General features: G+C 36.7%; 1 protein-coding gene across 1 annotated transcript in view; it reads left to right on the top strand.

Annotated features, from left to right (window-relative positions):
- galnt9 (polypeptide N-acetylgalactosaminyltransferase 9) overlaps positions 1-13,196 on the top strand; it is a 149,043-nt gene that overhangs the window by 19,376 nt on the left and 116,471 nt on the right. Inside the window, exon 2 of the mRNA XM_028457463.1 lies at positions 4,042-4,222. Coding sequence (XP_028313264.1) covers positions 4,042-4,222 — 181 coding nt within the window. The remainder of the gene's footprint in view (positions 1-4,041; positions 4,223-13,196) is intronic.

The raw sequence follows: 13,196 nt of genomic DNA, 5'->3' as shown, positions 1-13,196 counted from the left end.
ATTCTGTGTAGTTGCTGCCACCAGTTTTGCACTAAGACTGTTTGAATTGAGCTAAAACATCACACTTTGCAGTATACTCTGCAAATGTAGCTTTTTAAAACAAACAAAAGAAACAAAACAAAACTGCATCATGATAGAAACTGAAATTATAGGATGCACATAACTTTGATCACTTTTTTGGTTAAGTTCTATGGGTAACGCTGTTGTTTGGTGCTGAGTTCATATGGTTTTATAGAGTCCTACGATAAAGGACCTTTTTTTTTTTTACTTGTCTGCACATGCTGTCAAAGGTCAACACCACAGGAAGTGCAATCATTATGAGACAGCAATGCATGTTTTGTTATTGCAATAAAGGTTATTGCGATAAAGGACCTTATAAAAGGCAAAAGGTCCAGTTTGTTTTTTTTTTAACCATGTCTGTATTTGTTGTCTGAGGTTAACAATATAAGAAGTGCAATCTAGTTGCTACATGTATGCATGTTGTATGTATCTGTTTTATACAGGCTTATATTTAAAAGGGATGATTCTCTGCATATCTTCTGTTTCTGGGTGGCTTACCTTTTAATTTATTTTGATTGATTGATTGATTGATTGATTGATTGATTGATTGAGCTCACTTCTGCTTGTACAAACAGAGAACCGAGGAGTACTTGAAATTAATTCAAAGTCCACTATAATGGAATATCATGGGATATGTGGAAAATGTGCTCTAGCAGTAACTTTGAACTTGGCACCAACCTCCGTTGTGCCCATGGATTCTTGTACCCATGTGACATGAAACCCATGTGAGATGTTACCCATGACCTATGTAATGGACCCTGTAAAACTGACAAAGAGTTGATAAAGATAATAGAGTAGCAGTCACCCACACTTTTATGGTCCATTACCTTACTTTTTTCTTCTATATAATAATAATAACGGTAGGTAAATGTAAGCTAATGTTTTTATGTCTCAGCCTCAATCAATGGTGTCGTTGGAGCTTTTCAGTAGCTTGTATTTGTGACAAGAGCCCTATTCATCAATGCTCGGAGAAATACAGTGAACATCACATAATATGAATAATGTTTTGATAGACTCAGGATCCAACTTTACCTTGATAACCATGCTATTGTCTTTTAGAAATCAGGGCAGTAAAATTATCTGATTAATCAGAACCAATTGTGATCATCATAAAAACAGATATATCAGTGTCAGGGTCTGTATTTTGTATTTGTTTTCAGCCTTTTGTGGTCCTCTTTTAGTTACACCTTTGTCAGTAAGTCTTAGTTTTAGCGCTGTCAATAGATGAAAAATATTGTGCGATTAATTTGAATAATCTCTTTTTAATCTCACCTAAAAATTGCAGAGAAACACCCTCAACTTGAGGTATTTTCATTTAAATTACATGATTGTGGCATTTATTGTTTTTAATAGACTTGAACCATTTCCATTCCACTGTATGTGAGACTAGTCCCAAGGGCTGCTGACACCTTTAGTTTAGACCATCAGGGGAATATTGATGCGTACTTTTGTCAATCTCCAAATAATAGAAAATGAAAATGAAATAAAGCATCAGGTCCATATGTAGTGCTATAAGTTAGCATATCATATGCTTTTTCTCTCCTTCAGATAATATGAAATAAATAAAACAGACCCATAAAGTACTATAATAACATCAAGCAATCGTTTCTAGTAGTAGTAGCCCCGCCCACATCCTTTACCACTAAGAGTGATCGACTGTCCACTACAATCATTTATCCACTTATCATTTTGGCTCTGAACCCTGTCATCTTTTCCAGTGTCGATTGTGTCTGCTCGGTCTAGTGGTGGCAAAAACTTGCTAATAATTAGCTTTGAGCTAATAAACACGTGTTACTTACTAATTTTCTGAATTTGGGGCAAGCATAATTCCATTGCAAATGTTTCTCCCTGTTGAGGGTCTTACTAAATGAAGCTAGCAATATTGATAATAATAATGCATTTGATTTTATATAGTGGTTTATCATAGACACTCAAAGCGCTTTACAGAATTAAGGTATTATTCTTTCACTCCACACTTTGTGGTGGTAAGCTACTATTGTTGCCACAGCTGTCTTGGGGCAGACAGAAGCAAGGCTGCCATTGTGCGCCATCGGTCCCTCTGACCACCACCAACACTTACTCACACACTACATTCATACTAGGCAATGTGGGTGAAGTGTTTTGCCCAAGGACACAAAGACAGATGCCACTGGAGCGACTGTCCCCTACTGTGGCACCTGGAATTCTCAGTATTCTGCCATCCATCTAGCCAGGCCCAGACAGGCTTAGCTTTCGAGATCTAATGAGATTGGACAATGACAGGCTGGTATGACAATTAGTCTCTTATCGGTTTGACACACTTAAATCTCCTCATACTTTATTTGAGTGATGAAAATCTACCTGTAATTAGGTTGACAAAGGACTATCTGCCATTCACCAGCTTTGTGGCAATGTGGTTGCTTTTCAGGTGGAAATAAAAGAAAACTGCATGGATAAAGCAAGAACAGTCTTTCCATGATTATTTTCTATTTAGCAATGTAGATCTAGCAATGAAAACATTAAAACATCTGGTAGTCTGTTGATGCAATTAACTTTTGAAATACTTCAGAATTCCACAATAAACTAAATTCAGTACAAATATTCTTTTAGCATTTCTGTATTCTGTATCCAAAAAAACCAAATAAATAAGTAAAATGAGAACACATTTTAATGTGGACTTTTTTAATATTGTCTCTTAGTTAAGGCTGTTGGTTCAGAGCTCAGCTTTCTCCCTGAGTGTGGGCGGATTTTCTTTTGTAGAATAAAATCTTTTGGTTAAATGGAACTCTGGCACCCAAAGCATAAAACAGGGCATAAAAGTATGCATTACAGTTGGAGTAACTATGATATATGTCATGAGACTGTTTTTTAGGGGTGTAACGATTCACTTAACTCCCGATACGATTCGATTCACGATACTGGGTTCACGATACCATGATTGATTGATTGATCGATTAATTGATTGACTGACGGTGGAAAAATGATGACTGAAAAATATTCCTTTATTTTTTTGGGGGAAAAAACTAGAAAATACTGTACTATTTTCCTTTTGTTTTTCATTGTCAAAAGAATCCCTTGATAAACTATTCAAAACAATGCAATTTAACTAAAAATAAATCTTGAATGAAATAAATAAAGGAATAATACAAATGAAGAATAAGCCTATTAATTTAAATTCTGGTTCTATAGTAAACAATGCAAAACTGCATAATAGTTCTTTTTAAAAGTGCAACTGAAAATGTATTTTGTGCCTTAACAATTGGACTTAAAAAAAAAAAAGAAACAGTCATTGCACTGTATTTAGGTCAGATATTTGTTTGGACCAGCAGAGGGCGCCGGTAACCCAGTGGTCGGTTGGCATGCAGATACCTTGCATTGAAGAAGAGATGCTATGCTAGCAGACAGAGCTAATAGAAAAACGTGACTTTTACAGATACTCACGTAATATTACAGATATTTTTTGGTGCTAAAGGGGTAAGGAATCATTTATGAACATGTTTAGAAGTAGAAGGTGGCCAGAAAGAAAGTATTGGTAGATTTCGCCCACCGCCAACACTTCTGTATAGATGGTTAAAAAAAGTTCTGCGATTCAATTTTCACAGTATCGATGTGAATCGTGATACCTATGAATCGATTTTTAACTGCCTTATGATTAATCGTTACTTCCCTACTGTTTTTCCTTTATACGTTATCGGAAGTTTTCTATTGTTTCTATTGTAGTGTTGACTGTTCTGCTATGTCACTCGTCTGTTTTTTTTTTTTTTTTTTTATCACTTTGCTTATCATTGTGAAGTGTCTGATCACTTTGGAGCTTTTGTAATTTGTATTGACTAACATCTGCCATCTGCCCGTCCTCTCACACTACCCAGGAATGTCAGTCAGCTGCTTTTCTGCAAGACATTTTTCACCTGTCTCGTATTATTCTTTGTATCTGTTAAGTGGCTGTCTCTACACACAAACATGTATATCTTTATAATCATTTTTGTGCTGTCTCCCTGACAGGTCTAGCAAAGCCCATGGGACTGGTAGAGGGGCCTGGAGGCCTTGGTCAAGGAGGAGCTGCTGCCACTCTGGGAGAAGAAAGCCATGATGGCGAGGGCAAGTATGAAGAGTATGGCTACAATGCTCAGCTCAGTGACCGCATCTCCCTGGACAGAAGCATCCCAGACTACAGACCGAAGAAGTATGTCTACCTATAATTTAATAAGAACTTAACATCGTCTACATTTTAATTTGAACTACCTGAGCAAAAAGGGGCTGGGCTCCCACTTGTTAAACCGTACCATGTGAGGACCCTTTACACGATCACCATGCTTTCTAGTGCTAGATGGAGAAGCTATGTCCTTAAACTGTGAGTATATGTTGTGATATGATTGTTTGTGGTGAATTAACATAAAGTCACAGCACAAATGCCCATCCCAAACCACCAATTTTAGGAAAGAATATTACCATAATTTCTGGACTATAAGCTGCTACTTTTTTCTCATGCTTTGAATAATGTGGCTTAAACAATGACTCGGCTAAAGTGTGGATTTTTCCCGGTTTTATAAGCCACAAAATTGAGCTCACATTAGACCAGGTGGAACAATGAAATTGTTTACAATAAATCGTTCTTGCTCGCACTGAATCATTCTGATCACTCATTTTGTCATGATGAGAGAGAGAGAGAGAGAGAGAGAGAGAGAGAGAGCGTTGCAGCAACATGGATGAAGTAAAAAAATTGTGTGGATTTTTCTTAGAAAGTTGCTCAATTATTATAATGCAGGCAATAAAACAGTGCACTTTATAGCCCGGAAATTACGTACCTCTGCCAAGGAGGTAAAAATACTTTACATGTTTTTGACAACAAAGATCCACCTTACACTTTTGAAGATTCAAACAGATTTTGGCAAGGATTCGAATCACTGTACATATTCTGGAATAGTTTAAAAAATCCCTATCACTCATCACTCAGCAATTTCAAAAATTAATAACTTGGTTAATAATTGAGAGATTCTTATGAAAGATGACTCAGTTATCTTGGCCCATTATTAACAATACAGTTGTATTGTATCGTTACTAACGGGGATAGACATTTCTTACAAGCCTTTAAAATGTGAATGATCATGGCACCATGATCAGGATCACTGATTCAGATATCTGTGAATATCTGGCAAAGACAATATTTGGGGATTGGCTCTTAATGCTCTTGTATTTGTATTTTTAGGAAATATTACAAATGTACTCGGGTCTAAAACCAAAGCAGATCTAGTTTATCATTGGTGACACTCCATGAGGAAAACCAGGAACAAGTCAGCATTAGAGAAATGGAGAAAAAACACAAAAACTTTTGTTTTCTGAAAAATGACTGATTTTAGTTTTTCTGCCAAACATTAGTGTTTGAAAATGGCTTGTTTAATAGTAAAGCAACTTACGTGCTTGGGTGTGTGTATATCCATAGCTGATTAACATATTGATCTTTTTTGGCAATCCACACACTTTTGTTATTGTTTTTTGGTCAAGAAACTGCATGTTGAAGTAAATATTGAATCTGACAAAACACTCTTTCAGGAAGTGTGAGTTTTTTTAATCACAAGGTCCAGTTGAGAGTCTGTATGGTGCCGTTAGTATTTTTTTCACACATTAAATGAAAATGATTTATACAATAATACTCTTCAATAATTTGTCTCATCAAACGTAATACAATAATACAAGCATATTAAATTGTTTAAGACTCAACATTAATTAATCTAAATTGTAAACACACCAGATTTGAAAATAAACTGGACACCCCAGCAAATGTGGATCAAGTGTTAGAGGGGAACTTGTCTAAAGTAGAGGTTGAATGTTGGATTCCAATGCTTTACCTGGTTGAGCGCAAAGGGTCCTAATTGGACCCTCGGAGCGTAATCCTCAGAGGTTCACACGAAGTGTGTCGGCCGCAGTTTTTTGTCCAAACCACAGTTAAAATTAAGGATGCACCGAATATTCGGCCGATTATTGCAAAAAAAGCCACATTCGGCCTTTGGTTTAGTGAGTTAAAAGCAAGGCCGATAGTAGCGTGTGACACAATGTCAAACAACGTGCAGTGATTTTGAGTCGTAAAAATGTTTGCCCGTTACTACAGAACCAGAGCAGCAGCAGCAGCTCTTCCTTTCTACACACAAACACAACCAGACTTTCCGCTTACCGCTCTTCGTCGTCCATCACAGCGTAAAAGTTGGAAGGCGTCCAATTCCACAACCGAGTCCGTTGTTAGCGCTGTGAGCCACGAATCTATAAACATCCTCATTGTTTCCTCTTCAGTTTACAAGCGATGTTGGGTCTCGCTGCATAGGCTGGTGGAGCATTAGCATTACTGCTAACAGCTGATGTGTGTAAACAATGGGTTTGTGGCTCCAAGCAGTGACTCCCAACCAGTGACGTGCCGTGACCACTAGGGTTGGGAACAGCCTCAGTGAGGAGAATCCACAAAGCCAATCCTTCCTTTTGTTTCATTCACTGTGGAAAGTATGAAACATTTTCTGACCTTACCTTTGCTGAAGGTCTGGTAGTTCAAGTGTTGGTCTCCCATCTTTTAAAAGCTGTCGTTTTTCCTCAAAAAAAAGTTTCTCTATCGTCTTTAGCACTGTCATCCTGACTAGTGTTTTCCCGCCCACTAGCTAGAGAACGTAGCAGCAGCAGTCACATGGAATCAATCCACTAATGTACTGTGAACTTACGTATAGCATTTAGCCTAGCGCGTAGAGAGCTGCCTTTGGACATAAATGGTTGTTATCTTGGGGAACTGATTGCGCATGCGCAAACACGTAAAAACAAGCTATGAGAACAGAGGCTGAGCAGCAACGTGCTTTTGGGAGGGGGCGTGGCCTCCTCCTGCCTTACAGCGGAGTGAGACTGTGCATCTATTCCAGGAAATAGCGCTGCTTAGTAATTTGGGCTATGAAACGAACAAAATGCGGACACTTTCAAACTTATAGGTACTGTAGGCTATTGGAAATGGAAAAATAAATAATTTATAATTGTATTATAATTAAAACAAATAATCAAAATATCAATTCACCCTTGGGTAGGCACTGCCTACCTTGCCTACCCTGACGGCACTTCACTTCTTCCAACACAATCTGGTCGGCGCAATCTTGGATAAATTGGTTGCACGTTTGCCAAAGCTGGATAAAGAGACAAGGTTTACTGAAGCCGGCTATGCATGTTTGAGATAAGTGGGCATTCTTGGCTTTCTTAAGAAGACCATGAATTCGATCACAGAATCACTGATGAAAGTATGGATCAAGGACGCGCAGCTTCATTTTCAATTGTGAATAACTGATGCTTCTGCAGCAGGATGAAGAAATAAAAGACTTGACACAAAAAATGTAACAGCAGCACAGAGAAAAAAGAGATAGAGAAAGGCTGGCAGACAATAGCCGACAGCATATTCCAAACATGCAGAATTAATAAAGTGAACTGCTATAGTTACAGTAAGAGGAGGTGGAGCTGATCACTTTTATAAATCACTGATAACTAGATTTATACTTTTTAAAAAGTTTATTATAGAATAGAATAGAATAGAACAGAATACAATAGACATTTATTTATCTCCCAGAGGGGAAATTCATTTAAAAAAAAAAGAAAAAAAGAAAGGTAAAGTGTATACCTGGCAGGGTTGATTGAGAGATGCATTGAGAGGGAACAAAAGAGTTTCAAAGGAAGAGCATAACTGTATAGGGAGGACTAAAATGATACAGTGGTGGGTAATCAATCAAAACACTTACCCATTCACTCATCCTACAAATAAAGAAAAGCATTGCTTAAAGAATAGGAGTGTTCTTCATCATAAACCCTTTTTGGGCTTTACTTTTCCTTCTATTTTTTTCTCCTGCCAATTGCATGCATACTTCGGTAATACAAGTGATTGATTACAGTAAGTGAAAAAGCTGTGCACAGCAAACATTAGCCAGAGATGCAGCTCTTCTGTGCGTGTATACACAAAATAAAAATTGATATTTACCACCAGTTTCAAATAAGACTCTGACAGTAATATAACAATGAGGATGGTACAATATGCAGGTTGGCCAATAAAAGAAAGAGGTATATATTTGGTTAATGAAAGTTGACGTTTAGGCCTTTGGTTGTAATTTCAGCATATAAAAAAGATGGCCTTGTAACCCATGTATGCTAATGTGAGGGTATGCTTAGTTGTCTGATGAGTAAAAAGGATTGATGGCGTATTTTTAAATCCCACATTTGATTGTTTTTTGAATGAAAAAAATGTCACTGTCACTGGCCATTGGTCTTTAAAATAACAATACAAGTGAATTTACAGTATTTATAGCTGCAGTGCAAAACACATGTACAAATACCAAAAACAAATTTAAAAATTATTTCAACACTTACAAATGACACAACAAATGTACAATTTTGAAAACAAATACATAATTGTCTCGTACTGAGATCGATTATGAGCATGCGAACTACCGAAAAATGATTTTTTTGCTAGTTTTGCTGTGAGTTTTGCTACTTCCGTCATGCTGAGATTGAAATCTCAATTTCAAAGCTAATGTTATTTGATGAGTGCTGAATGGCTCCTTCTCTTGGGAAAACATGTGCAACTGCTCAATATACGAGGCAGGAGAGGTTCCAACGCCACAAAGAAAGGATAGACAAGTCAATATTCTTCATGGTGAAGGGTAATTTATTTTCCAAAAAAACATGATTATAATGTACATTGCAAAAAATAACAGTTAACCTAATTTAACTTTACAATAACAAGCTGTTGTATTCTTATAAATCTGATCACGACAATTTTTTTTTTTATCATTGGTCGATTTTTTTATCGATGGTTGACTGATGTGATGTTTTAAGCATTTTTAAAAATCAGTACAGCAATCTCTGTGCATGGCCAATCCAGCACGGGCACATCTCAGTAAGTAGCGGTCACGTACTGAGATTGTAAGAGAATCTCAGTACGGAGGTAAACTCAGACCTGTCCTTCAGCGGGCCCATTTCAAACCATTTCTGTCCAAAAACCAAGCACATATTCACCTGCCACCGTGGGCAAAATCCAACTCGCCCGTTTAAAGCTGACTTTTTACAAAATGTGGAATAACAAAGGAGGGAGGAAACAGAACTTTTTCAACTTTGACCCTCTGAATGAGGCTAAAGGAATGTATATCACTTATAAAGGGATTTTTTCATCATACCTCCCCTTTAATGCTCTATAGTTTTTTTTTTTTGGAATGCATGTTTTGTTTTATTTGAATTATAAGTGAAAAACTTTTTTGTGCTTTTTTGAAAAGCAAAGGCTTCTGGAATGTTTAAAACATGTCAGAATATTCGATAAACATTCACTTTCTTTAAAAAACATGTCTAAAAATCTAGGCTTTTTATACATAAATTGTGAAAAACTTAACAACCGCATTCTATATTTGGCTAAGCGTTTATATTTTATTCTGATTCGGTCACAAATTTTCATTTTGGTGCATTCCTATGTGTCAGTTGTCTAGATTTAAAGATTCCTTGTGAAGTAACCCTTTGGTTGACATTTACTTTCATCATTTAAATGTTATTTAAGTGTAATCATTTTATCACAGTTTTCATTTCTAATAGGATCATTTTTTATGGCTTCACTCTTACTTTTACCAGCCAAAAATCAGAATCAGAATCAGAAAGGGTTTTATTCACCAAGCACAGTTGAAAAACAGTACAAGGAATTTAACTTGGTAGTTGGTGCGAAGAACAGAAGTAAGAGAATGTATGACATATGGGACAAAAATAGTTCTAAAATTCTTCAAAAATACTTCTTTTAAGAAGTCAGTGGTATACTGAGGGGCCTGAACATGCATCGCACGGAAAGTCAGGATTAAAATTTAAACTCAGCACAAAGTTTAACTGGAAGCCAAAAAAGACTGGATAGATTGGGGGTAATGTGGGCTGTTCTGGGTGCACCGGTCACACGTCTGGCAGCAGCTTTCTGTATGATCTGAAGTCTCTTCAGAGTTGACTTGTTAAAACAGGTGAAAACATAATTACAATAGTCAATGTGTGACGAGATGAACGCGAGGGTGATCTTTTTGAGATCAGATTTTTCCAACAAATTTCTCACTTTGGAAATATTTCTCAGATGATAAAAACAGTTTTTGGTCAGTTGACAACAGTGTCCCTCCAAAGGCATTGACTTCAAACTCAACCCTAAGGTTTCTGAGGCTGGTTTTAACAGATGTGCCCAGAGCACCAAGGGAATTTTTAATCAGAGGGATCTTTTTATCAGGAGCAATAACCAGAGTTTCCGTTTTGTAAGAATTAATCTGCAGATAATTCGATGTCAACCAGTTTTTTAATGGCAGCTACACATTTCAGGAATTTAGATAAGGAGTGAAAATTTGAGTCATTGAAAGAGCAAAACAGCTGAACATCATCTGCATAGAAATGATAAGACACATTTTTAAAACCACGGATCAACCGACCAAGAGGCATCAGATACAATAAAAAACAGAACAGGCCCCAGAACAGAGCCCTGGGCTACTCCCCATGACAGGTCAGACACATTAGACATTACATTGTTAATAGTAAAATTAAAAGTTCTTCCATTTATATAAGAAGTAAACCACTGGAGAACAGAACCAGAAAACCCCATCTCAGGACATTTTTAACTAAGCCAGAAGGTGGATATACACACTGCACAGAAAACAGTGAGGGAGGTATGTTCTCAGTAGCACTTTTTCCACCGACCTCCCACTCCATGAGCAACGGGCAGCCCGTGGACCAGCATTTCTCGAACCCTCGACCCTGATCCCTTCTCGTCTTCTGGCAGGGGGCAAACCCAGCTTGTGTATTTCGTACAGATACAAAAATACAAAACATACATACAAATGTACATTTTGGTCAATGCACAGCACATTTAAATCTACATGTCATCACAGAACAATTCCATCTTGGAAACTGAGGGCCTGGCGGCCAATATGTCAGCCTCTATGTTGAGCCAGTCCCTGATAAAAATACACATTTCATGTTTTATTTAATTTTGTTTTTAAGAACTTTAAAAAAAAAAAATGCAAAATACAAGAAGGGTAAACTTTAGCAATGTAGTAACAATTTGCATATCCATTAAAAAGCAAGTCAGGGTACAAAGATGTACTAAATTTATGTAAAAGATTATCTTTTATAAAAGGGACTCAGTAAGAGTAAGACTTGCTTTAAAATGTAGATTTATTTTACCATGAGTGCACATCTCCAACATTAGTCTGTACAACTCATCCTTTCCAACAATATCAGAATCTATTCTACACTTATCAATGATTAAGGATTTAATTTGAACTTATTTTATATCAGCATGCAGTTATAAGAGAACTAGATTGGATGAACACAACATCTTAAATGTTAAGAAAATTAAACCTTAAAAAATTCAAACTATGACTTTTCATTAATACCGCTGGAGAAGAAAATTGCTTCAGATGGAAAACAATCCTTCTGGAAATCTATCTTGTGATCACTGTATAAAAGACGGAGGACATGGCCATGACAACAACTTCAGCTCTAACTATTCACCTACTTCATTTACTAAAAGCAAGATGGCAAATCATATCAAACGCATAGATGTATGCATCAGACAAATTTGGTTTAATTCAGTTGCTGAATTTTTTTTGGGAAGCGTAATTAAGTAGGTACTTGAGTTTCTATGTCTGAGTGCATCTGCAAATAAATGAAAGAGCTTCCTGCAGAGGCTGTTATTCCTGTGAATAACTGGAATATTGTAATAATAATAATAGTTTGGAAAATAACTGCTGCTATTTTTTTCAGTGATGTGGACAGACAGCTGTGCCTCAAACAGCTGGTTGAATATAAAAAATCAATAGCTTGTTTCTGAACAGATTTAACTGTTCCAGGTTCTAATTTATCCAGCAATTCTCTCATTGTAACACTGGAATTTTTGAAACTTACAAGTTAGTTAATTGTTATTTTCTCTTTTGCCAATTTTCATCATAGGATGGTGAAAAACTTGTGACACTCACAAACACAAATGCACTTGTGGAAGGTCTATGGTGCATGAAGGGAGAGCTCCAATGGGAGGAGAGAGGAGAGTGTAACTTTAGCACCATGCTGGGGTCCATCTGCTACATGTCACTCTGCCTGTGGCTTGACCCCACGGATGCTGCTGAGTCAAGCCGACACTGTGCTTCACAGAGGTATCAGGGTGATGAACACCACAACAGCTCAGATGGCTCACTCACTTCATCATGGCGGGAGCAGCTTAAGTGCTATTCTTGTACACACAACTTTATCTTTTATACCAATTAAACCAACATTAGCAGCATTTATGGAAGATTCCCCGCTATCAAAAATTGCATAAACAAGAATAGTTTTTGCTCAGTTCTTTTTAGCATATGATGCTGAAAATGTTTTACAGTCAGTCTGAACTTTGGACTTTTTTTACAGTGGCTGAAACTGCCACAACAAATGTCATCCATTTCCAAAAGATGCTCATTTCAATTAGTAAATGAAATCATTCCTACCAGCAGCTTCATGACAGAAAAACATTTAATGCTGGTATTTCCACTGACTGTGACATGACTCAATTTCTTTCTTTCATTACCTCAAACAGATGGCTAAATTTATTAACCTATTCCAGTGGTTCTCCAACTTTTCACAGTCCCGTGCCCCTTCAGATATTCAACCTGAAGCCATGTACCCCCTACTCCTGCACACTTAAAAAGCATAATAATGTAATGTCATACAATGTAGCCCTGCAGTGAAATTTGTTTCTGAATTTTGCTGATATATATTATATATTAGATATATATCAATTATATATTATATGTACTATATAATAAAAAAAGAATGACCTGAAATGATCTGTAAGCACACAAGAAAACATCTTATTCAGAATGATTGCTCGATTTATTTAATTAATTAGCCAACTGGCATTCTTAGTGAGAAACCATTTATTTTATTTTGGAAAAAGAAATCTTCCAAACATTTGTTGATTAAACATATACCAGTAATACAATGTATATCCATCACCCTGATACTGTGAAATACAACTTTCTACCACTTTAATGAGAAGGCTGAGGTTGAGAGGATGCACAGAACTCTGCAGTGTTTGACTGAATTTAAGAGCGTCTGGGTCTTTAATCATTCTCCACGCAAAGTCTTTTTCTGTGGTGGAAAAAGGCATCAAAGTC

Source organism: Gouania willdenowi, chromosome 9 (assembly GCF_900634775.1).
Source record: "Gouania willdenowi chromosome 9, fGouWil2.1, whole genome shotgun sequence".
NCBI classification, from domain to species: Eukaryota; Metazoa; Chordata; class Actinopteri; order Blenniiformes; family Gobiesocidae; genus Gouania; species Gouania willdenowi.
This window is presented reverse-complemented; position numbering and strand designations above follow the sequence as displayed.